The 27472-nt window shown below is 36.0% G+C and overlaps 1 protein-coding gene across 1 annotated transcript; it reads left to right on the forward strand.

Annotated features, from left to right (window-relative positions):
• The first annotated feature begins 944 nt into the window (after positions 1-944).
• LOC306879809 (pre-mRNA-processing factor 17-like) lies at positions 945-27472 on the forward strand. The gene is made up of 15 exons (XM_079433007.1): positions 945-1134; positions 1756-1842; positions 1931-2060; positions 12246-12332; positions 12666-12805; positions 13350-13446; positions 13528-13667; positions 14820-14894; positions 15799-15844; positions 17222-17323; positions 19005-19120; positions 20514-20647; positions 24229-24305; positions 25617-25761; positions 27101-27472. Exons 1-15 carry the CDS (start codon positions 952-954, stop codon positions 27276-27278), a joined length of 1737 nt encoding a protein of 578 aa, XP_079289133.1. The 5' UTR covers positions 945-951; the 3' UTR covers positions 27279-27472.

Genomic DNA, 27472 nt, shown 5'->3' on the forward strand with positions numbered 1-27472 from the left:
TAATACTATTACTATTTATGTAGAATATATTATGCATACTTCTTAGTGCTAATGCAACATAATAAAGACCAAGGGACGTACATTGTGAGTGTTATTTTATTATTATTTTTTTATTATTATTTATTTTGCTGCCAAAAAGAGAACGATGGCAAATTTCTCCTTATAAAACGCATTTACAATCAAAACTTGTTTTGTTTTGTTTATTTTATATTCTCTTGCACTTTCTTTCTTTCTTTAAAAGCTATTTAGTTTGTGCAACATTATAATAAACATTTCTCGTTTTATTGTATATATTAATATGCATATGATATGAGTAACAAATAGATATTGTATACTATTTATGGATAGTGCGAATCAGTGATATTTTAATAGCCTATTATTGAGATACTATTAAAGATTTATTAATATTTTTAAATAGTTTTTATTTTTTCCGTTTTCATTTAATTTAAATTTATATTCTAATTGTGTTGTGTGTGTGTTTTTGTATTGGTTATTTAAACATTGCTATACATATTTTATGTATTTTCATTTAAGTTTTAGTTATTTTAGTACATCAAGTTAAAGCTAAGTAAAAATCTGAAATATTGCACAGGCAACTAAATTAAAAGTCTTTTATATTTAATTTTATTTCAGTTAACTTTTTATTTAGTTCAAGTAACAAAAGCGTTGTTATAGTTTAGTGAGAAGAATAAATGTAGTATAAGCGCAGTGCGCGCTCTCGTGAGCGGTTTCCTCTCAGGACGCGTCCTAAAAGATAAAAACGTCTAATTAATTAACTACAATAACTGTGCTCGCTTGAATCAACGTTCAGACATATAAAAGTGGTATATATATTTTATATCGATTTAAATTATAAATATGTGTTATGACATTCATTATAAGAGTAAGAATTATTTTGTGAACGGTATTGATCTGTGAGGACCCGCTGACGGAAGACCAACAACATCCAAGATGGCGGCGACGGCGGCTTCCCTCGTTTCGTACGGCAGCGGCTCAGATTCGGAAAACGAGTCCGAATCCGGTACCAGTTCGCGGAAAGTCGACCCAGACGCGTTAGCTCATCTCCAGCCGTTAAAATCCGGCAGTATAACGACGATAGCCGTGCTGAATGCCGCGCCCGAAGTCGCCGTGAAGGTAAACAAGACACGCGCCGCTTACCATCACTAATATTAGCCTCAAACAAACCTCAAAATACTGCTTTTCATGACGTTAACATGATTTTTAAGCGAACTATAGTTTGATAAACGCTGATATGTTTATGTATGTAAACAGTCGAGTGAAATGTGGTTATATTAGCTGTTCTGTTCATCAATATGTGACCCTGCAGCACAAAACCAGTCATAACGGCCTTTTTTGAGATGAAAGCTGAATAAATAATCTTTCCATTGATGTATGGTTTGTTAGTATAGGATAATATTTGTCTGAGATACAACTATTTTAAAATCTGGACTCTGAGAGTGCAAAAAAATCGAAATATTGAGAAAATCTCCTTTAAATGAAGTTCTTAGTAATGCATATTACTAATCAGAAATGAAGTTTTAATATATGTACAGTAGGAAACTTACTAAATATTTTCATGGAACATGATCTTTATTTAATATCCTAATGATTTTTGGCGTAAAACAAAATATTTTGACCCATACAATGTATTTTTGTCTATTTCTACAAATGTACCCCAGCGACTCAAGACTGGTTTTGTGCTCCAGGGTCAGATTTAACAAATAAAATCCTGTTTTCTGTGCTTGTCTTTATCAGGAAGATGTAGAAACCGGGGTTCATCTTGATCCAGCACTCAAAGAAGTCTCTTACAACCCCACATTTGAAACCATGTTTGCTCCAGAGGTGAGACTGATGATTGTGTATTTCAGTTATTGTGTATAATATGTGATATGAGCATCTTATTTATATCGGGTCTCTCATCTCATTGCAGTTTGGACCGGCAAACCCGTTCAGATCCCAGCAGATGGCCGCCCCGAGGAACATGCTGTCTGGTTTTGCTGAACCGGCTCATGTCAACGACTTCATGTTTGAGCAACAGAGGAGAACATTCTCTACGTTTGGTGAGAGATAGATGTCATTCTTACTCGTGTACACTACCAGTCAAAAGTGTTTAACGGTAAGATTTGTTATGTTTTTAAAGAAAGCCTGCATTTATTTGATACGTACAGCAAAAACAATACAATATTAAAATATTTGTACTATTTAAAGCTGCAGTCCGTAACAACTTTGAGTTAAAAATGGCGGATTGTGATCCAGAAAGTATTATGTGTTTATGAAACACATGTGAATGAAATTAAATTGCATTCCGGTTTTAAATGTGCTTCTGATTAGGGGTGGGAATCGCAGGGTACCTCACGATAACGATAATATCACGATACAGCGATTCTGCAATAATCGATATATTGCTGGACAATCATATAATGATACATCACAATATCTAACTATGAAAACAAAATGCCTGTGAAAAGGTTAAGTGCAAGTTTTTTTTCAGAATGAGCTTTATTGGCCAAGTATGTTTACACATACAAGGAATTTGTTGTAGTGACAGAAGCTCCACAGTGCAACAGAAAGACAGCAACAGGACACAGATAATAAAATAATAATATACAAATAGGCAATGTACAAACACAATATATAATATAGACAACTATGTATGTACAGGTCAAGTATGTGCAAATTCAGAATCAGAATCAGAAAGAGCTTTATTGCCAAGAGTGTTTGCACACACAAGGAATTTGTCTTGGTGTTAGGAGCTTCCAGTACAGAAAGTACAAACATAGTGCAGACAACATATAATTAAGGTGATAAAGAACACTAATGAAGAGAATATACAATAATTAAGGATAACAATAGTAATAAAAATAAAAATATACAGAAAAGAGACATGACCATAGACAGAACTGTGAATGTGCATGTGTCCTATGTACAGATGAAGGTTTGATGGGTTATTTACAGATGTACAGTACCGGGGTGTGTTATGTGTTGTTCAGGTGGGATACGGCCTGGGGGAAAAAACTGTTCTTGTGTCTGGCTGTTCTGGTGCTCAGTGATCTGTAGCGCCGGCCAGAGGGCAACAGTACAAAGAGAGAGTGAGCCGGGTGTGAGGGGTCCAGAGTGACTTTCTTAGCCCTTTTCCTCACTCTGGAGGTGTAAAGTTCTTGGAGGCTGGGCAGAGGGGCACCGATAATTCTCTCAGCAGTCCTAACTGTCCGTTGTAGTCTTCTGATGTCTGTTTTGGTAGCTGAACCAAACCAAACAGTTATAGAAGAACATAGGACAGACTCGATGATTGCAGAGTAGAGCTGTTTCAGCAGCTCCTGAGGTAGGTTGAACTTCCTTAGCTGGCGGAGGAAATACAGCCTCTGCTGGGCCTTTTTCGCAATAGAGTCAATGTGATTGTCCCACTTCAGGTCCTGAGAGATGGTGGTGCCCAGGAATCTGAATGACTCTACTGAAGTCACAGTGCTGTTCATGATGGTGAGTGGGGGGAGAGCAGGGGGGTTTCTCCTGAAGTCCACTATCATCTCCACAGTTTTGAGCGTGTTCAGCTCCAGGTTGTTAAGACTGCACCAGACAGCCAGCTGCTCAACTTCCTGTCTGTAAGCAGACTCGTCACCGTCCTTGATGAGGCCTATGACTGTAGTGTCGTCCGCAAACTTCAGGAGCTTGACAGAGGGGTCCTTTGATGTGCAGTCATTCGTGTAGAGGGAGAAGAGCAGTGGGGAGAGAACGCAACCCTGAGGGGCGCCAGTGCTGATGGTGAGAGTCCTGGATGTGAGTTTGCCCAGCCTCACTAGCTGCTGCCTGCCTGTCAGGAAGCTGGTGATCCACTGACAGATGGAGGAGGGCACAGAGAGCTGTCTCAGTTTGTCTGAGAGAAGGTCAGGTATGATGGTATTGAAGGCCGAGCTGAAGTCCACAAATAAGATCCTTGCATAATTCCCAGGTTTGTCGAGGTGTTGCAGGATGTAATGCAGTCCCATATTGACAGCGTCATCCACAGACCTGTTTGCTCTATAGGCAAACTGAAGAGGATCCAGCAAGGGTCTAGTGATGTCCTTCAGGTAGGCCAGGACCAGTCTCTCAAGTGACTTCATGACCACAGACGTGAGTGCGACAGGTCTGTAGTCATTAAGTCCAGTGATTTTGGGCTTTTTGGGGACGGGAATGATGGTGGAGCGTTTGAAGCAGCAGGGAACTTCGCACAGCTCCAGAGATCTGTTGAAGATTTGTGTAAAGATGGGGGCCAATTGGTCAGCACAGACTTTTAGACAGGCAGGTGAAATACCGTCTGGTCCTGAAGCTTTCCTAGATTTCTGTTTTCTGAAGACCCGGTTCACATCCTCTACACAGACTTTAAACGCAGGTAGAATGGTGGGGGATGGAGTAAGGGGGGTTGCAGGGGGGGAAGGTGAATGTGTGAAGTGCAGATCAGAGCGGGTGCTGGGTGTCAGTCTGGCCTTTTCAAATCTGCAGTAAAACACATTGAGATCGTCAGCCAGTTGTTGATTCTCCACAGACTGTGGGGGTGGTGTCTTGTACATGGTGATGTTCCTCAGACCAGTCCATACCGACGCCGGATCGTTGGCTGAAAGTTCTTTTTCCAACTTCTCAGAGTAGTTCTTTTTAGCCACTCTGATCTCCTTTGTTAGTCTGTTCCTGGCCTGGTTATACAAGATTTTATCCCCACTTCTGTAAGCGTCCTCTTTGGCCTGACGAAGCTGTTTGAGTTTCCCAGTAAACCATGGTTTATCATTATTGAATGATAAGAATGTCCTGGTGGGGATGCATATATCCTCACAGAAACTGATATATGATGTTACAGTCTCTGTGAGTTCATCCAGATCGGTGGCAGTGGCTTCAAAGACACTCCAATCAGTGAGGTCAAAACAAGCTTTTAAATCTTGCTCCGCTTCATTAGTCCATCTCTTAACAGTTCTTAATATAGGCTTCGAAGATTTGAGTTTTTGCCTATAGGTCGGTATGAGATGAACCAAACAGTGATCAGAGAGCCCCAGAGCTGCCCGTGGGACAGAGTGATATGCATCTTTAATTATTGTGTAACAATGATCCAATATATTACTGTCTCTGGTGGGACATGTAACGTGCTGTCTGTATTTTGGCAGTTCGCGGGAGAGATTTGCTTTATTAAAATCTCCAAGAATGATTAAAAAAGAGTCCGGGTACCTTTGCTCTGTTTCAGATATTTGTTCAGCCAGCTGTTGCATCGCGGCGCTCACGCACGCGTCCAGAGGCACGTACACATTCACGAGAATGAAGGAGGAAAACTCTCGGGGTGAATAGAACGGCTTACAGTTTATGAAGAAGGCCTCCAAATTAGGAGAACACATCTTCTTCAGAGTTGTTACATCTGAACACCAACCTTCATTTATGTAGAAACATAGTCCACCACCTCTCGTTTTCCCCGTTAGCTCCGTGATGCGGTCTGATCTGAACAGCTGATATCCCGGCAAATGAAGCATGTTATCCGGGATGTTTTCACTCAGCCAGGTTTCAGTGAAGCACAATGCAGCAGAGTTTGAAAAGTCCTTATTTGTGTGGGTGAGGAGAAGTAGTTCATCCATTTTGTTAGGAAGGGATCGGAGATTTGCTAGATGAATGCTTGGGAGCGCAGTTCGGAAGCCGCGTTCGCGGAGTTTAACCAGCGCGCCGGCGCGCTTCCCTCTTTTCCGTCTGAGCGCGCGTTTGACTAGGACCGCTGCCCCTCCGACCAAAACATCCAACAAAGCGTCTGAATAATCAAAAACCGGAAAAAAATTGTCCGGTGTGTGTTGCCTTATGTCCAGTAGTTCGTCTCTGGTAAAACTGACAGTAAGAGATTGACTAAACACAGAACAAACAAACAAAAACAACAAAAGTACGGGAGCGTTCTACACCACAGCAGCCATACTCGGCGCCATCTCGAGTTATATAGAAATGAGAAAATAAAAATAAAATAAGTGAGTGTGGTGAATGGATAATGTATTATAGTTGTATGTTCCACGTTTATTGTTGAGTGTTCATGCGATGGATTGCCTGAGGGAAGAAACTGTTCCTGTGTCTGGTCGTTCTGGTGCTCAGAGCTCTGTAGCGTCGACCAGATGGTAACTGTGCGTTCACACCGCCGGCGGCGAGAGCGTCAAAATTCGCCCTGGCCGCCCTGACTGCGACGCTGTAGAAAAGATTCGTGGACGCGCTGACGCTCTGACGTAGATCGTATGCTCGTCTTGTATTTAAAGGAGCCGCAAAGGAAACAAGCAGGTTGATCTTGTGCAGACTGACCACAAGTAGAGTATAAGTTAATATTTGAAATGTGAAAGTGAGAAATTGATCGATGGAAAGAACTTAATTGTAGTTACATGTTTGCTAACCAAATAAACCAATTAAAAGCCATTTGTGTGGTGTGGATTTGTGTTCATGGTTAAGTGCTAGTCTAATTTCAACATTATAGGAGACATTTACTAGCCTTGGTCTTTAATTAACATTAATTTGTGTGCAGCCTACATTACAAACTGTCCAGATTGAAGGTGTTGTTTTGAGCAAATAAATTGCATTCCCGCTGAAAAACACACGTTGTAGCGGGAAAATGTCCTCTATAATTTTTATTTATTTATGTCCCTGTACACAAACAGGGACACGTCAAATATTATCGGGAAACCCGCCACAGCAATAATTAATTTCTCTTCCATTTTGCTTGGGAACTAATGTGGTCGGAACCAAAGTTTACAGGACTGCGTTCTCTGGAACCCTCTCAAGCGGAGGACTTCTACATTCCGATTGGTTGCCGCCCAACCGCGTCATAGCTCATTACCATAAAGTTGACCTGATTTCAACTCTCCTCGACGCTCTCACCGCCCAAGACTCGCCGCGCCGCTCTCGCCGGAGCTTGCCGCCGGCTCACATTGAAAATGAATGACTTCCGGCCACTTTGACGCTCTCGCCGCCGGCGGTGTGAACGCACAGTAACAGTTCAAAGAGGGAGTGTGCTGGATGTGAGGGGTCCAGAGTGATTTTACCAGCCCTTTTGCTCACTCTGGATAAGTACAGTTCTTGGAGAGTGGGGCGGTTGTACCAATGATTCGCTCAGCAGTCCGGACTACCCTCTGTAGTCTTCTGAGGTCAGATTTGGTAGCTGAGCTGAACCAGACAGTTATAGAAGTGCAGAGGACGGATTCAATGATGGCGGAGTAGAACTGTTTCAGTAAGTCCTGTGGCAGGTTGAACTTCCTCAGCTGGCGAAGAAAGTACAACCTCTGCTGGGCCTTCCTGACAATGGAGTCTATGTGAATATCCCACTTCAGGTCCTGAGAGATGGTGGTGCCCAGGAATCTGAATGACTCCACTGCAGTCACGGTGCTGTTCATGATGGTGAGTGGGAGGAGAGCAGGGGGGTTTCTCCTGAAGTCCACGATCATCTCCACAGTTTTGAGCGCGTTAAGCTCCAGGTTGTTAAGACTGCACCAGACAGCCAGCTCCTTAACCTCCTGTCTGTAAGCAGACTAGTCACCGCCCTGGATGAGGCCGATCAGTGTGGTGTCGTCTGCAAACTTCAGGAGCTTGACAGAGGGGTCTTTAGATGTGCAGTCGTTGGTGTAGAGGGAGAAGAGCAGTGGGGAGAGAACGCAGCCCTGAGGAGCTCCAGTGCTGATGGTACGAGTGCTGGATGTGAATTTTCCCATCCTCATTAGCTGCTGTCTGTCTGTCAGGAAGCTGTTGATCCACTGGCAGATGGAGGTGGGGATGGAGAGCTGGGTTAGTTTATTCTGAATGGTTTCCGTGATGATGATGTTAAAAGCGGAGCTGAAATCCACAAACAGGATCCTCACATAAGTCCCTGGTCTGTCCAGATGCTGCAGGATGAAGTGCAGTCCCATGTTGACTGCATCATCCACAGACCTGTTTGCTCTGTAGGCAAACTGCAGGGGGTCCAGTGATGTCCTTCAGATGAGCCAAAACCAGTCTTTCAAATGATTTCGTGGCTACAGACGTTAGGGCCACAGGTCTGTAGTCATTAAGTCCAGTAATTTTGGGTTTCTTTGGGACGGGGATGATGGTGGAGCGTTTGAAGCATGAGGGGACTTCACACAGCTCCAGTGATCTGTTGAAGATCTGTGTGAAGATGGGGGCCAGCTGCTCAGCACAGATTTTTAGGCAGGCTGGTGACACACCGGGCTGGTGTGGGGTGATCTTTCAAAACGACAAAATAATTTAAGTCGTCTGCCAGGTGTTGATTCTCCAGAGTGCTGGGGGATGTTGACTTGTAACTGGTGATATCCTTCAACCTCAAGATGGCGCCGAGTATGGCTGCTGTGGTGTGGAACGCTCCCGTACTTTTGTTGTTTTTGTTTGTTTGTTCTGTGTTTAGTCATTCTCCTACTGTCAGTTTTACCAGAGACGAACTACTGGACATAAGGCAACACACACCGGACAATTTTTTTCCGGTTTTTGATTATTCAGACGCTTTGTTGGATGTTTTGGTCGGAGGGGCAGCGGTCCTAGTCAAACGCGCGCTCAGACGGAAAAGAGGGAAGCGCGCTGGTTAAACTCCGCGAACGCGGCTTCCGAACTGCGCTCCCAAGCATTCATCTAGCGAATCTCCGATCCCTTCCTAACAAAATGGATGAACTACTTCTCCTCACCCACACAAATAAGGACTTTTCAAACTCTGCTGCATTGTGCTTCACTGAAACCTGGCTGAGTGAAAACATCCCGGATAACATGCTTCATTTGCCGGGATATCAGCTGTTCAGATCAGACCGCATCACGGAGCTAACGGGGAAAACGAGAGGTGGTGGACTATGTTTCTACATAAATGAAGGTTGGTGTTCAGATGTAACAACTCTGAAGAAGATGTGTTCTCCTAATTTGGAGGCCTTCTTCATAAACTGTAAGCCGTTCTATTCACCCCGAGAGTTTTCCTCCTTCATTCTCGTGAATGTGTACGTGCCTCCGGACGCGTGCGTGAGCGCCGCGATGCAACAGCTGGCTGAACAAATATCTGAAACAGAGCAAAGGTACCCGGACTCTTTTTTAATCATTCTTGGAGATTTTAATAAAGCAAATCTCTCCCGCGAACTGCCAAAATACAGACAGCATGTTACATGTCCCACCAGAGACAGTAATATATTGGATCATTGTTACACAATAATTAAAGATGCATATCACTCTGTCCCACGGGCAGCTCTGGGGCTCTCTGATCACTGTTTGGTTCATCTCATACCGACCTATAGGCAAAAACTCAAATCTTCTAAGCCCGTATTAAGAACTGTCAAAAGATGGACTAATGAAGCAGAGCAAGATTTAAAAGCTTGTTTTGACCTCACTGATTGGACTGTTTTTGAAGCCGCTGCCACCGATCTGGATGAGCTCACAGAGACTGTAACATCATATATCAGTTTCTGTGAGGATATATGCATCCCCACCAGGACATTCTTATCATTCAATAATGATAAACCGTGGTTTACTGGGAAACTCAAACAGCTTCGTCAGGCCAAAGAGGACGCTTACAGAAGTGGGGATAAAATCTTGTATAACCAGGCCAGGAACAGACTAACAAAGGAGATCAGAGTGGCTAAAAAGAACTACTCTGAGAAGTTGGAAAAAGAACTTTCAGCCAACGATCCGGCGTCGGTATGGACTGGTCTGAGGAACATCATCATGTACAAGACACCACCCCCACAGTCTGTGGAGAATCAACAACTGGCTGATGATCTCAATGTGTTTTACTGCAGATTTGAAAAGGCCAGACTGACACCCAACACCCACTCTGATCTGCACTTCACACATTCACCTTCCCCCCCTGCAACCCCCCTTACTCTCTCCCCCACCATTCTACCTGCGTTTAAAGTCTGTGTAGAGGATGTGAACCGGGTCTTCAGAAAACAGAAATCTAGGAAAGCTTCAGGACCAGACGGTATTTCACCTGCCTGTCTAAAAGTCTGTGCTGACCAATTGGCCCCCATCTTTACACAGATCTTCAACAGATCTCTGGAGCTGTGTGAAGTTCCCCGCTGCTTCAAACGCTCCACCATCATTCCCGTCCCCAAAAAGCCCAAAATCACTGGACTTAATGACTACAGACCTGTCGCACTCACGTCTGTGGTCATGAAGTCACTTGAGAGACTGGTCCTGGCCTACCTGAAGGACATCACTAGACCCTTGCTGGATCCTCTTCAGTTTGCCTATAGAGCAAACAGGTCTGTGGATGACGCTGTCAATATCGGACTGCATTACATCCTGCAACACCTCGACAAACCTGGGAATTATGCAAGGATCTTATTTGTGGACTTCAGCTCGGCCTTCAATACCATCATACCTGACCTTCTCTCAGACAAACTGAGACAGCTCTCTGTGCCCTCCTCCATCTGTCAGTGGATCACCAGCTTCCTGACAGACAGGCAGCAGCTAGTGAGGCTGGGCAAACTCACATCCAGGACTCTCACCATCAGCACTGGCGCCCCTCAGGGTTGCGTTCTCTCCCCACTGCTCTTCTCCCTCTACACGAATGACTGCACATCAAAGGACCCCTCTGTCAAGCTCCTGAAGTTTGCGGACGACACTACAGTCATAGGCCTCATCAAGGACGGTGACGAGTCTGCTTACAGACAGGAAGTTGAGCAGCTGGCTGTCTGGTGCAGTCTTAACAACCTGGAGCTGAACACGCTCAAAACTGTGGAGATGATAGTGGACTTCAGGAGAAACCCCCCTGCTCTCCCCCCACTCACCATCATGAACAGCACTGTGACTTCAGTAGAGTCATTCAGATTCCTGGGCACCACCATCTCTCAGGACCTGAAGTGGGACAATCACATTGACTCTATTGCGAAAAAGGCCCAGCAGAGGCTGTATTTCCTCCGCCAGCTAAGGAAGTTCAACCTACCTCAGGAGCTGCTGAAACAGTTCTACTCTGCAATCATCGAGTCTGTCCTATGTTCTTCTATAACTGTTTGGTTTGGTTCAGCTACCAAAACAGACATCAGAAGACTACAACGGACAGTTAGGACTGCTGAGAGAATTATCGGTGCCCCTCTGCCCAGCCTCCAAGAACTTTACACCTCCAGAGTGAGGAAAAGGGCTAAGAAAGTCACTCTGGACCCCTCACACCCGGCTCACTCTCTCTTTGTACTGTTGCCCTCTGGCCGGCGCTACAGATCACTGAGCACCAGAACAGCCAGACACAAGAACAGTTTTTTCCCCCAGGCCGTATCCCACCTGAACAACACATAACACACCCCGGTACTGTACATCTGTAAATAACCCATCAAACCTTCATCTGTACATAGGACACATGCACATTCACAGTTCTGTCTATGGTCATGTCTCTTTTCTGTATATTTTTATTTTTATTACTATTGTTATTCTTAATTATTGTATATTCTCTTCATTAGTGTTCTTTATCACCTTAATTATATGTTGTCTGCACTATGTTTGTACTTTCTGTACTGGAAGCTCATAACACCAGGACAAATTCCTTGTGTGTGCAAACACTCTTGGCAATAAAGCTCTTTCTGATTCTGATTCTGAAACAGTTGTACTGCTTTTTTATTTTTTATTTTTTTTATATATACTGTATTTTTTTAGACCTGTGATATTTAAAAAAATAATAAAAAGTTAAAAAGAACAGTGTTTATTCAAAATAGAGATTTTGTTACAATATAAATTATTCAAAAGTTTGGGGTCAGAAATTGTTTTTTCTTTTTTAAAGATACTTTAAAAAAGTTTAAAGAAAGTTAAATAAACTTTATTCAGCAAGGATGTGTTAAATGGATCAAATTGATAGTAAAGACTTCTATTGTTAGAAAATATTTATATTTTGAATAAATGCTGTTCTTTTAAACTTTTTATTAATCAAAGAATCAAAGAAAAAAGAAACACAGTTTCCATATAAATATGAAGCAGCAGAACAGTTTCAACGCTGATAATAAATCAGTATATTATTATGATTTCTGAAGATCATGTGACACTGAAGACTGGAGTAATGATGCTGAAAATACAGCTGCACATCACAGAAATAAATTACAGTTTAACAGATATTCACATAGAAAGCAGTTTTTATAAATAGTAAAAATATTTCACAGTATTACTGCTTTTGCTGTATGTTGGATCAAATAAATGCAGGCTTGGTGAGCAGGAGAGACTTCTTAAAAACTTTTGACTGGTAGTGTAGCTTTTCAAATCTGTCTGTAATCATCCATGTAACGTGTATCATTGATATCAAATGTGTGTGATTTGTTGATTATGATCAGGTTACGCTCTGGACCCGTCTGTGGACACCAGTCAGATCTCGTCCAACAGCTACATTGGAGCCGTAGAAGAAGCAGAGAAAAACAAAGGTTTGATCAGCATCTGCCTTCTTTCCTTATTTTAAATTGCAATAATATTTCACAAAATAATTTTTTTCAGTATTTTTGATCAAATAGATACAGCCTTGATGAGCAGAAGAAACTCATTTAAAAAACATTAAAATCTCTTACTGATCCCAAACCTTTGAGCAGAAGTGTATATAAATACACACGCGTACTGTTTATTTATGAGTAAATAAAATAACAAGTCAGTCTCATGTAAAACACATTAAAGCTATTAAATAAATTACAACAGCCTTTAAATGTGTGTATTGAATGTAATCCAACTGTTGTTAATTCATGCTGTTACTGTTCCTGCTCTAGGGCTGATGGCGTTTGAGGCGGGAGCGAAGAAGCCGGAGAAGAGGAAGAAGGTGAAAGGTGGAGATGCGGCGGACATCGACAGCTTCCTCGGCCCCTGGGCCAAATACCAGGATGAGAAAGACGTGGCCAAACCCTCAGAGGTGAGACGTTCACAACCTTCAGTTTATGATGAGATTAATCGATTTATGATCAAATGGGTTGTAAATAAAATATTGGAATACTTTTGACAAGAAAACACTTTAATATAGCAATTTAATAATTTATATAGCAATATCTGAATGAAAATTGATCCAGAGTAAATCCGTGTAATATATTTTTACCATTATTCATGTCATTCTCTGTGTAATATTTGTTTAGGACCCTTTAACCATCAGATTGCTGTGTATTGTCACCAGATTGATGCCATCATGTAATTTTTCTAGCTAAAAATCTGAATTCACCTTAGGGCTGGACGATATGGCCAAAATTTATATCACAATATATTTCTTAATTTCGGTCAATACGGTATAATTTCGATATTGATATGAACACCATTAAGAAAAAAACTTTAAAAATAATATCACCATTATTGAAAAAAGATTATATCGCGGTACATATTGATATTGAATTATTGCCCAGCCCTAATTCACCTTTAACCTGTTATTACAGACTAATCGGTTGTTTAATCCTGTTTTGATGTGACAGGATGAGAAGAAAGAGCTGGACGAGATCATAGCCAAGAGACAGAAGAGAGGCAAGAATGAAGAAGAGGCTCCAGCGGAGGAGAAGACCATCCTGCACAGTACGATACACAACAACAACATGCATGCAGCTAAACGTGTCTTCGGTCTGATGTTAAACCACTTTCTCTCCCTCGCTGCAGTTAAAGATGCGTACGATTATCAGGGCCGCTCGTACCTGCACGTTCCTCAGGACGTGGGCATCAACCTGCGCTCAGCGGAAATCCCAGACAAATGCTACCTGCCCAAGAAACAGCTGCATGTCTGGACCGGACACACCAAGGTAGGGCCCTGCGGGATCCAGAATGTTTGGTTTTTCTGGATTCTGTTTTAATGGTTAAATTAAATATTAGTAATCAAAATGAAATTAAATGAAACTATGAAACACAATTTATTAACAAAAACATTTTTTTAGGGCTCTATGAAACCTGTTTTTTTCCAAAATTCCTTTTTTATTTTTCCATTAAGTTTTAGTAAGCAAAATTTTATTAATTGAAATCATGAAACATCCAGAATTGAAAACGATTTATAAACAAAAATAATTTTTTTTTATTGTCTTATGAAATCCATTAAATTTTTTCCCAAATTCCTTTTATTTGTTTATTTCTGTTAAAATTCTTCTGAATTCTGTTTAATGGTTTAATTTGATTAACTGAAATCATGAAACGATTTATTAACAAATTAAATTTTTATTAAAATTTTATTTAAAATTTTTAGGGCCCTGTGAAATCCACTTTATATTTTCTCAAATTCCCTTTATTTTTCTGATTTTTTTTGATTCAGTTTAAATGGTTTATTACAAGCTTAACAAAAATGAATGGGTCACATTTGATTTTTTTCCAAATTCCCCTCTTTATTTTACAGAAAAATGTCTTCCTTTTTTGTTATTATTACTTTAAGAAGCACATTCAGTTGAACCATAGTAATATACTTAATTTAAACCAAAGTAGTGAAGATCTTGGAGTTTCTGCTGTGTGTCTGCTGACAGTTTGATCAGATGAAATGAAGTGACTATTGCACAGCCCTTATTGTGATCTATTCATCCAAATGTTGCCAAATGCACAGTAAAGTGCATTTGGCAACTACTTTTCTTCTCTTAATATTTGTATACTTTATAATTGCACTGTCCTTGGAGCGGACCTGACCTACATTTCACTGCTGGTTATACTCTGTATAATTGTGTATGTGACAAATAAAACTCTTGAATCTTGAATAAAGTCCCTTTTTATGACTGGATTCGGCGATTTCTTTTTCCTCACAACATCAGCCGTCCATCATCATCATCATAGAGTGCAAAGCAGTGGTGGTTTTGTGTGTGGCTGGAGTTCATGCTGCTTTATGAGGCTCTCAGTGTGTGTTTGCACCTCATGGCATCAGTATTCACTCCTCACACACACACACTGACTCTGATGGTCGTATGGTCTTCTGTCTGCAGGGGGTCAGCGCCATCCGTCTGTTCCCGGTGTCTGGTCATCTCCTGCTCTCCTGCTCCATGGACTGTAAGATCAAGGTGAGATCTCCAGCTCAAACACTCAGCTTGACGCTCAAAATACATTTCTTTCAGGGAGTTACACTGCAGGACAAGATTATGACCTGTTACGCAAAACTGTTCTTTACTTCATCTAAGACTGTTTTAAATCATGTATTTTTTTCAAATTCTTTAATAATAATAGTCTTTAGTAGTCTGTTCATCTAATAATATAATAGTTATATTTGTTAATAATTATTATTCATATAATACTAGCATTTAATGCAGTCTATTGGTGAAACAAAAGTAATTTATTATTGTATTGTACTGTTTTTGTTGTTAATAACTATGAATGTAATAAAATTAATAATAATAATACGATTCTTATACAGACTGTTAGAATAAAGCAAAATAATAATTATTGTTAATATCGTGATGATAATGCAAAAATATGATTATATAAATCTTTAGATTAATATAATTGATATTAATGCAATACATTCATATAATTAAAAAAATTAAATGTAATGTAAAAATGTATATGATGTAAAAAGTGAAAAGGCTTTTAGAATAAAACGGTCATGATGATAGTAATAATAATAATAATGCAAAAATACAGTAATTTAAAACAGTCTGTTAGAATAATATAATGTTTAAATGATTAATATGAATAATTATTATACAAAGATACAATAATTTAAAACAGTAAAATTGAATAATTATTACTTTTACTGTTGTAGTTGTTGATGTACTGTTTTACTGACTCTTTTAAACATTTGTCTAAATATTTCTAATTATTGTGTAATATTAATAACAATAATAATTGTTTTTATTATTATACAAGCAGATTTTATGGCCAGTTACAGCATCTGAAAGATACTTTACTTCATACATTAATTTATGCAATGTCCATGTGTGCTGACGTTGTTTTTGTCTTGTCTTGTAGTTGTGGGAGGTTTATAATGACAGGAGATGTGCGCGGACGTTTATTGGTGAGTCTTGAGTCTATCTTCTCTGCTCTGGTCTCATGAGCACAGGAGACACACAGGACAAGAATGAATGAGATTCATGAGACGTCATCATTCATTCATTCATTCAGCTTCATTAAACCTTTGTGAGACTGATATTGAGGACTTGACATTCTGGGCTCAATATTATGTTTTTATGACTTAAACTTTTGTTTTAGTAGAACATCTATGGACCTAAATGCGACCTAAATTGGGGGGGGGGGGATGATAAAAAAAAAAGCGAGTAATTAAACCATTCTGTTATAATAATATATTATACAATCTAAAATAGCAAAATAAGAACAATATTAATAATAAATAATAATTAAAACAGTCTGTTTGGCTAATATTATGCAATCTAAGATAGTAAAATAATTTAATATTTTATCATTATTATTATGCAGAAATAAAATAATTTAAAACGGTCTGTTAGAACAATATAATATTACATAATCTAAAACAGAATAATTTATTATTATAGTAATTATCATGCAAAAACACAATTTAAACAGTCTGTTAGAATATTATGTAATCTATAATAGCTAAATAATAATCACGATGATGAAGATTATATTATTATTATTATTATTATTGAACAAGAATACAAGATATTAATACAAGAATTTAAAGTCTTGGAATAATGTAATAGTTATAATTTTAATATAATAATCATACAAAAATTATCACAAGAATTTAAATCAGTTTGTCAGAGTAAAGCATTATTATACTATTTTACTTTTATTTTCACATACAGTTTTACTCAACTTTTAATTTTTGTAATTCTGGTATAATAACTCTCAGATAATAATGTTATTGGGTTACACTTTATTTTAAGGTGTCCTTGTCACAGTGTAATTATACATTAAGTACTGAGTAATATTAATTAACGGCTATTTTAAATTGTAATAATTTCACTTTTTATTACTAATTTTATTACTGATTTAGTCATTTAATTGTGATTTTTGTCATTTTAAGGATTTTCAGTTTCAGTAATTATTATTATTTTTTTTTAAATGTCTAAATAATTTGTATCGATTTTTATGTTAGGTGTGTATATTTAATCATAGTTAATCAAAGTTGTCCTTAGACAAGAAAGCTTTTAGGACAATTTTGATGAAAGGTTTTGATCCACGTCAAATGTTGACTACTGTATATATGTCTGTCAACGGTTAATAATACTTTAAAATTGTAACAATATTTCAAAATATCACTCTTTTTGTCACAATATTACTGTTTTCATTGTATATTTGATCAGATAAATGCATCTTTAGTGGGCGTAAGAGACTTCTTTCAAAAGCATTGAGAGAATTCTTTGAACATGAGTGTGAATGCGGGTCTGACTGATGTCTGGTGTCTCTGCAGGTCACAGTAAAGCTGTGCGTGACATTTGCTTCAACAACACTGGCACACAGTTCCTGAGCGCCGCCTACGACCGATATCTCAAACTCTGGGACTCCGAGACAGGTGAGAGCTTCACACTAGTGTTCATTTGTTTTACCAGTTTTCATAGTGTAGACAGAGAGAGTGCATAAGTCTTTGGTTCATTTATATATAAAAAGCCTATAATAAATCAGTACACTAGATGAGGTCAAATAAGCCATGTGGATGAGTCTACAGTCTATTGATTTGTGCTTACTGGAGAAAGTGCAATACCTGAAATTAGGGGTGGGTGATATGGCAAAAATATAATATCACGATTCTTTGTCATGTTGGTTTTACTATTTTGTCTGCACAGTACAGCCAAACTAATTTCCCTATTATAAAGACAAAGCCTTTTAAGGTAACAAAAGAATGGTGGATGTTTAGGCCAAAGTGGGCAAAGATAAAAAATCTTTGTTCTTATTTTTTAATAACAAATATAAAATAATGACAAAGATGCACATTACAAATACACATAATATACAAATAAAATAAGCAGTGCTTTATTTTCAGGTACAATAGGTGTATTTAGCAGAAGCATTCAAGAAATTGAATGAACAAATATAACAATAAAACTCTTATTTCAGTCAAGAGTAGAGTTATTTTTATTCTTTGTGTTTTGTTGTTTTAACATTAAAGAATAAAAATTGTCACCTGTCTGTCGATTCTGTCATAGTGTTTTATATTTATACCATCATTTACTCACTCAAAATGAGTTTCTTTCTTCTGCTGAACATACAAGCTATTTTGAAGAACGTGGAAAACCAAACAGTTGCTGGTCCACTAGGGATGTAACGGTATGAAAAGTTCTCATCACGATTATAGTGACCAAAATGAGCACGGTTATCAGTATTATCACAATATTGTTCAAATGTGCTGGAGATGTTCAAAAAGAACCGACACATAAATCACTTCAAGTTTTATACTTAAAAATCAACAAACAGCAAATAAAATTTTAGACATAACCAACTGAGTCTATATGTAAACCTTGTGTGTTTTGACCGTATTAGTTCAAAAGATAACTTAGTTGAATAATCAGGTGCTGTTAGACAGGTTTTTTAGTTCGTCAGACCAGTGCTCGAATGAAAAGTTTATCCGGCAAGGCTTTATAGCACACGCAAATAATGTACTTTTGTGATTGTGAATAAGTGCAGTGTCCCGTGAGCGTAACATAGAATATGCCGTAGCACGATACTATGATATTTCTTCAAAAGCAGATCGTGGAGACATATTGAACACCCCTACCTGAAATGCAAAAGTAAATTTCTCAAATCATTACGATTATAATTTTGAGCAATTTTTTTAAAATCAGTTTAATCATGAAGAAAATGTGAGTAAGATTTACTAAAATGCGTTAAAATTAATTTGCGTTAATGTGTTATTAACATTTACATTTAGTAATTTAGCAGATGCTTTTATCCAAAGCGACTTACAAATGAAGGACAATAGAAGCAATCAAAATCAACAAAAGAGCAATAATATGCAAGTGCTATAACAAGTCTCGGTTAGCTTAACGCCGTACACGTAGCAAGTTTTATTTTTAAATTATATAATAAAAAGAAAACAGAACAGAAAAAGTATAGAGCAAGCTGGTGTTTTTTGCTTTTTGTTAATTGTATTAACACGTTAATTTTGACAGCCACCCTGCTTTCCAAGATATCGGCATCGGCTGTCAAAAACCCAATATCGGTCGACCAGTCCTAACGAATCTCCTCTGCTCGTTTAGGTCAGTGCATCGCCCGCTTCACCAACAAAAAGGTTCCCTACTGCGTGAAGTTCAACCCGGATGAGGACAAACAGAACCTGTTTGTCGCTGGGATGTCAGACAAGAAGATCGTCCAGGTACCAAACCAGAGCTGAGTGTCAATATTTCATTATTTTATTTTATTAATGCTATTCCAGCTCATATTCATGATGAGGACGCTCATGTGCATCTTATTTAACGCTTTGTGTCATAAGCACTTTACAGGACCGAATACAGCCTTACTTCAGTATCATTGAGATGCTTTTAGAGATTTTATTAGTATTTTCAATTCGTTTTTATTTTTATGTGTTAGGTTTTCAATTAATTTAGTAGTGTTTTTTAATTTTTAATGTTTATATTATTTTAAGTTTTAGTAATTTAGTTGTGTATTATGTTGACATTTTAATTCTTTTTTTTTTTTTTAATCTCTATAATTTGTATTCATTTTTAGTAACAAAGTTGTGTTTTAATGTCTATTTAATGTCTAAATGTATTTCTTTCTTTTTTTTATTCCAGCTTTAGTCATCTAGTTTAGTAATGCACTTTTTTAAATGTCTATATAATAAAAAAAAATTATTTCAGTTTTATTACTTTCGTTGTGTTTGTCATTTTAATTTAATTTGCTAAAAACACATCTTTATTTGACCCTCTAACTCTAGAACTCTCTATTCTAATTCTATTCTTTAAAAAAAACTTTGGATAAACGCATCCGCTAAATGACTAAATGTAAATATAATTTGTTTTTAAATTGTTTTTATTCAAATTTTAGTAATTTAGTTGTTTGTTTTGCCATTCATATTCCCTTTCTAAATGTCTATATACATTTTATTAATTTATTTCAGTTTTAGTAATTAGTTGTATATTTTTGTCATTTTAATTAGTTTTTATTCTAATTTTTGTGACTTGGTTGTGTATTTTTAATGACTTCAATGTCTGTATTTTTATTTTACTTTTTTATTTAGCTGTGAACTTTTTTTTGTAGGTCTACATCTTTTTAATAATCTTTTTCAGTTTTAGTAATTTAGTCGAGCATTTTTCTTCCATTTTATTTAGTGTATATTATATAATATCATTTTTATTCCAGTATTAGTATTTTAGTAGCTCGTTAAAGTACAGTTTTTATTTCAGATAATGTTTTTTCATGAAAGTAATGCGTTTGTTTTTCTGGTTTTCATAGATGCAAACTTGAGATCAAAATAGGTCACCTATGAGATTTGCTTCGATTCAATGAGAAAGTGTTTTTATGAGGAGGGAAGGGTCTACATTGTTATTATTATTGTTTATTTATAATTGTTTGGTGTGAAAAATTACAGTTTTGGACATAAGGTAATAAAACATTTAAAAAATATCTTAAAGTAACTACACATGAGCATGTAAAGCAAAAATCTTTAAAATAAGCCCCTGATCCACGCAATGTTCTCACCTTTTTTCCTCCCTCACCTGTTTGCATCTCTGGGTTTTGTTGACTGATGTGAGTGTGTTTGTGTGCAGTGGGATATCCGCTCCGGTGAGGTTGTTCAGGAGTACGACAGACACCTCGGTGCCGTCAACACCATCACCTTCGTGGACGAGAGCCGGCGCTTCGTCAGCACCTCCGACGACAAAAGCCTGCGCGTCTGGGAGTGGTGAGGAGACACTTCATTACTGAAATTCACATTAAATCCACAGAGTGAGTGCTGCTCTTGATTAACAAGGAGTTGTGCTCACAGGTTAACCTCTCAGATATGTGACCCTGCAGCACAAAAGCAGTCTTAAGTCGCTGGGGTATATTTGTAGGAATAGACAACAATACATTGTATGGGTCACAATTATACATTTCTCTTTTATGCCAAAAATCATTAGGATATTAAATAAAGATCATGTTCCATGAAGATATTTAGTAAATGTCCTACTGTAAATATAGCTAAACGTCATTTTTGATTAGTAATATGCATTGCTAAGAACTTCATTTGAACAACTTTAAAGGAGATTTTCTCAATATTTAGATTTTTTTGCTCCCTCAGATTCCAGATTTTCTAATAGTTGTATCTCAGACAAATATTGTCCTATCATAACAAACCATACATCAATGGAAAGATTATTTATTCAGTGAAACAAGTAAATCTTGAGTGAGTCATTGAATCATTCATAAATTACATGTGATTTTGTTTAGTTGTATAATGTTTTTCTTCAGAATCGTGAGAGAACCACAACTTCCCTTTAAAAAAAACTCAATTTATGTCACACAGCTCTATTTTGCACACAAACAGCTCTTAAACGAGTCCAGTTTTTATGTAGCCTGTTGATTTTTGTTCATGGTATTCAGCTGCTACTAAAGGTTTTGCAAAAAGAGAAAAAACATTTAATCACATTGGAATCGAAAAGGATCGATAAGCGGAATCGGCATTGATCAAATTCAGACGATACCCAACCCTACTCAGATATGATCAGATTTGAGATTTTCTGTATAAATACCATGAAGATAATGTTGCAGTGTCTTAATGGTCCTTAAAACAAGCAGCACTTTTTTTTTTTTTACAAATGTCTTTTTTATTTTTTTAATCTTCTGATTTTTGAGGTGAAAAGTGATCCGTTCATTTTAGTTTAATTCTTTGCAGATACTTTTCAACAGGTTAGAAAAAGGAAAATAAATCAACATCAGCATTATTATAGTTAACTAAAACTACAACTGAAACTAAAACCGTTAAAAAACATTTTTTGTTGCTTGAAATAAAATAAAATGTTAACTGAAAAAAATATGTATAAAAACTTTGTATAATATAAAAACTATAAACTTTTTTCCGCTAATTGCAAAGGCAACATTTTTTCACTTAGTTAAGCTTGTTATAGTAAAATAACTGAAATAAAAAAAAAAAAAAAATATATATATATATATATATATATATATATATATATATATATATATATAAAAATAAAGATTTAAAAATTCTTAATGTAAAAATTAAAAGAAAAGTCTAAAAATGATTCAGTATATTAATAAAAACTATAATAGTCTCTCAGTTATATTCAAATAAGACTGATAAACCTTTGTTTTAAACCAATTCATTTAATTTAAATACAAAAATTTTAATAATTAAATATCACATTTATTTAATAATCCACACTCAAAAACAGAGTTGCTTATAAACATTTAAATTGCACTTCAGGCAGATTTTCAATCAACGTTTTAATGAAATAATTGTTTCTACCCCAGCTTTAATAACTTGTTTTCATGATCGATTTATGCAGATATACTACCAGTCAAAAGTTTTTGAATTGTAAGAATTCTCTTCTGCTCACCAAACCTGCATTTATTTGATATTATACACCAAAAGCAGTAATATTGTGAAATATTTTTACTATTTAAAACAGCTGTTTTCTATGTGAATATCTGTTAAAGAGTAATTTATTTCTGTGATGTGCAGCTGTATTTTCAGCATCATTCCTCCAGTCTTCAGTGTCACATGATCTTCAGAAATCATTCTAATATACTGATTTACTGCTTATTATTATTAATAAAAATATTCAAGAGAATTCTTTAATAAATCTTACTGTTCAAATACTTTTGACTGGTAGTGTATACAATAAATATTGAAGAACAGGTTAAATAAGAATATAATGAATATGTAATATAGTGATATTCTCTAGAGTTTCTAGCTGACTATTGAGTTTATGGTCATTAAATTACTTTTGTGTGGTAAATGTGACGTTATTGGTCACACATGGTTTTATTGATGTCCACATTTACTATTTATTGTCATAAACTGAGACAATTTGTTTCATATCAAAACAGACAACAAAGCTTCTTGTGATTATTGCACAGTAAACGAGCTACGAGTGATGTTTAGTGTTCATGAATCAACTGAAAACAGCACAGACTAGAAGATCTCGGTTCATCAGGATGAAGATCCATTAAAAGGAGAAGTCCATATTAATGAGATTGTTTCAGTGATTCGTCCCTCCAAACCAAATATTGAGGTTGCTGTATCTCCAGTTTCCTCGGCAGGTTTTTGAGGTCATCAGAGCCGTGTTTTGCTCTGGTTCTGGTGTCCGGTGAGTTATTTTGGGCCGGTCTGTGCTCTCGAGGGATTGTTCTGGTCCCGTATCGTGTGCTGGGCCTCAGGTGTCGATGTTCTGCTCCAGTTTGGAGGCGTTTGCTCTGTCGTAGATGGATTACAAACCTCACAGACGAAAGAGAGCGAGACGACGGATTAGAAACAAGAGTGTTTCTGAGTGTGTTTAGTGCAGATCTTCAGCTGATGAATACTGTATGTAGATTTATTACACGCTTACAGTCCGTAATGGAGGAAACTGGTTTCTTTTGACACGTCTTTGTGGTTAAAGAGATACTCGAGTCAGATTTCAGGCTAAAATTCAAAAGAGAATAAAGCTGAATCACAATTCTAAAAATCTTATTATTATTTAGAAAATAAATAAATAATATTAAATATTCTATGCAATTGTTTTCTTATTAATAAAGTGTATATGTACTTTCTCATATTCATAGAATACATTTTTTTGTAAAGATAGATGTTTGTGTGTGTGTGTGTGTGTGTGTGTGTATATATATATATATATATATATATATATACACGTACGTACGTACACTTATTTTAGCAATTAAAAAGTTTTATTATTATTTATTATAAATACAAATATTTGTTTTGTGTGTATTTATGTTGGGTGTGTGTATTTATGTAAAAAAGAAAAATATATATATTTTTTTTATATTCTTTCCTTACAAATATATAATTGTTTTTATATTTGGAAAAAAAAGGATTTATCCTAAATTATAAATAAATGTGTATTTTTTTTTGCATTGTTATAGATTTTTTTTTGTACAATTTGTATGAATAAAAAAAATATGTAATTTTTTGTTATATCAAATCATAATTTCTTTAAAAAAAATCATAATTTCTTATTCATGGATGTGTGTGTGTATGTATTTTGTTTGTACTTTTTCTAAACAAATATACATTAAAAAACAAATATATATATATATATATATATATATATATATATATATATGTATGTGCTCCGTATGTATGTAAAATTGATAATTTCCATGGCAACTGGCACATTAATTTCAAAAGCAGTGCTATTAATATTTTCATATCACTAGTGAAACCTCCATCAGTGTGTGTCTGAACACATCTGCACATAAAACACACAGAGCTGCTGCTTGCAGAGCATGTTTTCATGCTTTAATGGATCTGTATTTTATCAGGGATATTCCTGTGGACTTCAAGTACATCGCTGAGCCCAGTATGCACTCGATGCCTGCGGTCACGCTCTCTCCCAACGGTGAGTGACGTCTTCTGACTCCGTCAATAATCCATCATTCAGATTTCACTCTGGAGCTCAATTACACTCACTCGAACCTCAGCTAATAGCCGTCCAGTAACTAACTAGTTGATTAGTGAGGTTAACTAGTACTTACATAGAATTGTTTAGCTTTATTTTTAGCACTGTTTGTTTAAAGAGCAGCCATAAAAACAGCACCTTCGACAAAACCATATTTCAAGACTGTTAAATAACTCTAAATATTTAATTGATGGTCCTTTATTGTTCAATAGCAACTTAAAATTGAGTCGAAAGTAATTTTTATTCCCAAGAGTCATAATATAAGCCGAACATTAGCATGAAGAAGAGCATTTGGGTTTGTGTCATTTAAAATGTTAATTTATTTGTTTTAATATTTATTAATTTACTATAGTTATGACTGCTTAATTAGGTTTTAAGACATGAATGGTTCGTTTTTGAATTCAAAAATGATTTAATTTATAATTTATTCATTTTAACTATATTTTAAAAGATTAATTAAACCACTGTAAATATCTATTAATTTGTCCATTTTGAAAAGTAAATTTATTTCCTTTTTATTTTTAATCGATGGTATAAAAAGTAAAATTAAGTCGATTAAAAAATGGATAAATCAGAGCTTTTGGGTTTTTAAATACAATTTAAAACGTTCATTTATTTTAATATTAATTATACCGTTTTATATACAGCTATGGTTTTATTTACTATACTTATTACATTTTAAAGTATGAATTGAATAAACAGTTTTATGTTTATTTATTTTTCATTTTAAAGATGCTTTTTTTGTTTTGTTTTAACTGCGCAAATGATTCAAAAACAGTTTTAAATGTCTATTAATTTGTCCATTTTAAAAAGTGATTTATTTCCTGTTTTATGTTTTAATTATTATTTAATTGATGGTAAACTAGTCAACATTTGAAGTGGATCTCAACCTTTCATCAAAGTTGTCCTAAAACCTGAAACCAAAATGTGTTTTTGTATTAGGACAGTTATCTTAATCCACTTCACATGTCGACTGCTGTATTTTACTGTCGGCGCACTACTTTAATGGCATTTCTTAAATCAATGAAGAAGAAAAAATTAATAAAAGCATTTGGGTCTTTAAATGCAATTTGAAATATTTGACTGTATTAATTTGCTATAGTTTGTTTAATTAGATTTTAAAACCTGAATGATATAATTTGTTAATTTAAAGAGTGATTTATTCCCTGTTTTATGGTTGAAAGTAAACCGATAACTGATTGCATCATGAGCTGTGCAGTAATATCTTGATTTATTGTATTATTTTCTCAGGTAAGTGGCTGGCCTGTCAGTCCATGGACAATCAGATCCTGATCTTCGGAGCGCAGAACAGATTCCGGCTCAACAAGAAGAAGATCTTCAAGGGTCACATGGTGGCGGGATACGCCTGTCAGGTGGACTTCTCTCCGGACATGAGGTGAACCTCGCTTCAGTTCATCTGCTGTGATTAGAGCTTAAAACTGCTGAAACGCTCCAGAAGCAGGACTGGAAATATTATTATTCAAATTAAGCAACATTGTGACTATGATGATGATTTTAAAGTGCTTTTATTTGACCGTTTAGTCTTAAAGACCACAGCAAGATGCCAAATTCACAAGAGCACTAGTTAGTTTAAAATGCTAATTATTTGATTTATAATCAAGTTTGCTGTTCTTGTTTGTAGCGCCGTACAATTTTAGGAAAAAAGCGCTTTATTTATCAATATGAAAATAACACCTTAAGGTTATTATTATTACTAGTAAGTAAAAAATATTAATTTTATTTATTTATAACAATAAAAATCGCAATTTGGGGGAGCAGCATATATTTATTTAATAATTATAAAAACATTTTAATATTGATATTTAATAATTGCAATAATTAATTTATATTAATATTTTAATAGTTTGATAGTCATGTTATGATTTGGTCTGATAGATATGAAAACAAAATAGTTATGATTTTATTATTTTTATTATTGCTAAATAAATTATAAATATTTGTTTAAAACAAAATAAATATTGGGTATAAAAAATAATAATTACCCTTTTATTTTATAGTACAACTGTAAAATTGCAGTACTAATATTAATGGCTTTATTTTCAAACATTAAGTGGAAAAAAAAATATTTTGGTGTTTATTTTGATTAATCGTGAAGCCCTAGACAATACATATGCACATTATGTTCATAAATATGTATTTTTATATTGGTGCTGCATATAAATGATAAAGTTTCATTATTACATTTAGTGAAAACCGTTGTGGAAAATATGCCTTGATGATTTCAACTATATTTTTCATGTATTTTACTACATTAATTCAGTTTGATTTTATTTGGCTAGAATGATGTTTTGACTGAAATAATGATTAAAAATAAAACAAAAAGCCATAATAACCTTTTTGAAACATTTCAGAGCAATGCATAAATATGGATGTATATTTGGAATCATCAAAAGCCTGTGTATTTTTAGTATGCGTGTATATATAAACACACACAGTATATATATTTAAAATATTTACATGCATACTTTTATATTCATATAATTTATATTATATATAAATATATTTAATATATAAACATTTCTTAAATATATACATGCATACCTTTTATTTTGAATGCGATTAATCATTTGACAGCACCAGTATTTATGTATGTATCTAAAATTATTTATGGGTTACATATATATTTTTTCTCAGTGTTTTCTGGCGCAGTGCATGTTCTCCTGGTTAATAGTTGCTGTATTGTCTGTAACTGGTTCTCTCGGTGTGCGCTGCAGTTACGTGGTTTCCGGCGATGCTGACGGGAAGCTGAATATCTGGGACTGGAAGACGACGAAGCTCTATCATCGGATCAAGGCGCATGATAAGGTGTGCATCAGCGCGCTCTGGCATCCTCACGAGACGTCGAAGGTGATCACCTGCGGCTGGGACGGACTGATCAAGCTCTGGGACTGACCGCATCTGTCCTTCGACCTGAACCTGAGCTTTTAACACTGATGTGAGAGGATTATTATACTGGTATCCAGTCATAAACACACACACACACACACACCAGAGACTTCAGATCATGCTTTTTGTTTTATAATGAATCTGTATCTCCAGTGTCTTGTATTTCTGTCTTTTTGAGGATAATAAATGTCTCTTGTTTA

Source organism: Barbus barbus (genome assembly GCF_936440315.1).
Source record: "Barbus barbus genome assembly, chromosome: 14".
Lineage (NCBI taxonomy): Eukaryota > Metazoa > Chordata > Actinopteri > Cypriniformes > Cyprinidae > Barbus > Barbus barbus.

What these genes read in the sequence shown, in the direction of transcription:
- LOC306879809 (XM_079433007.1), top strand. Translation starts at nt 952, where the DNA reads ATGGCGGCGACGGCGGCTTCCCTCGTTTCGTACGGCAGCGGCTCAGAT. An exon ending in ACGTGGCCAAACCCTCAGAG is followed by an intron (nt 12,806 to 13,349) that starts GTGAGACGTTCA and finishes TTGATGTGACAG; the next exon opens with GATGAGAAGAAAGAGCTGGA. An exon ending in ACTCTGGGACTCCGAGACAG is followed by an intron (nt 17,324 to 19,004) that starts GTGAGAGCTTCA and finishes CTGCTCGTTTAG; the next exon opens with GTCAGTGCATCGCCCGCTTC.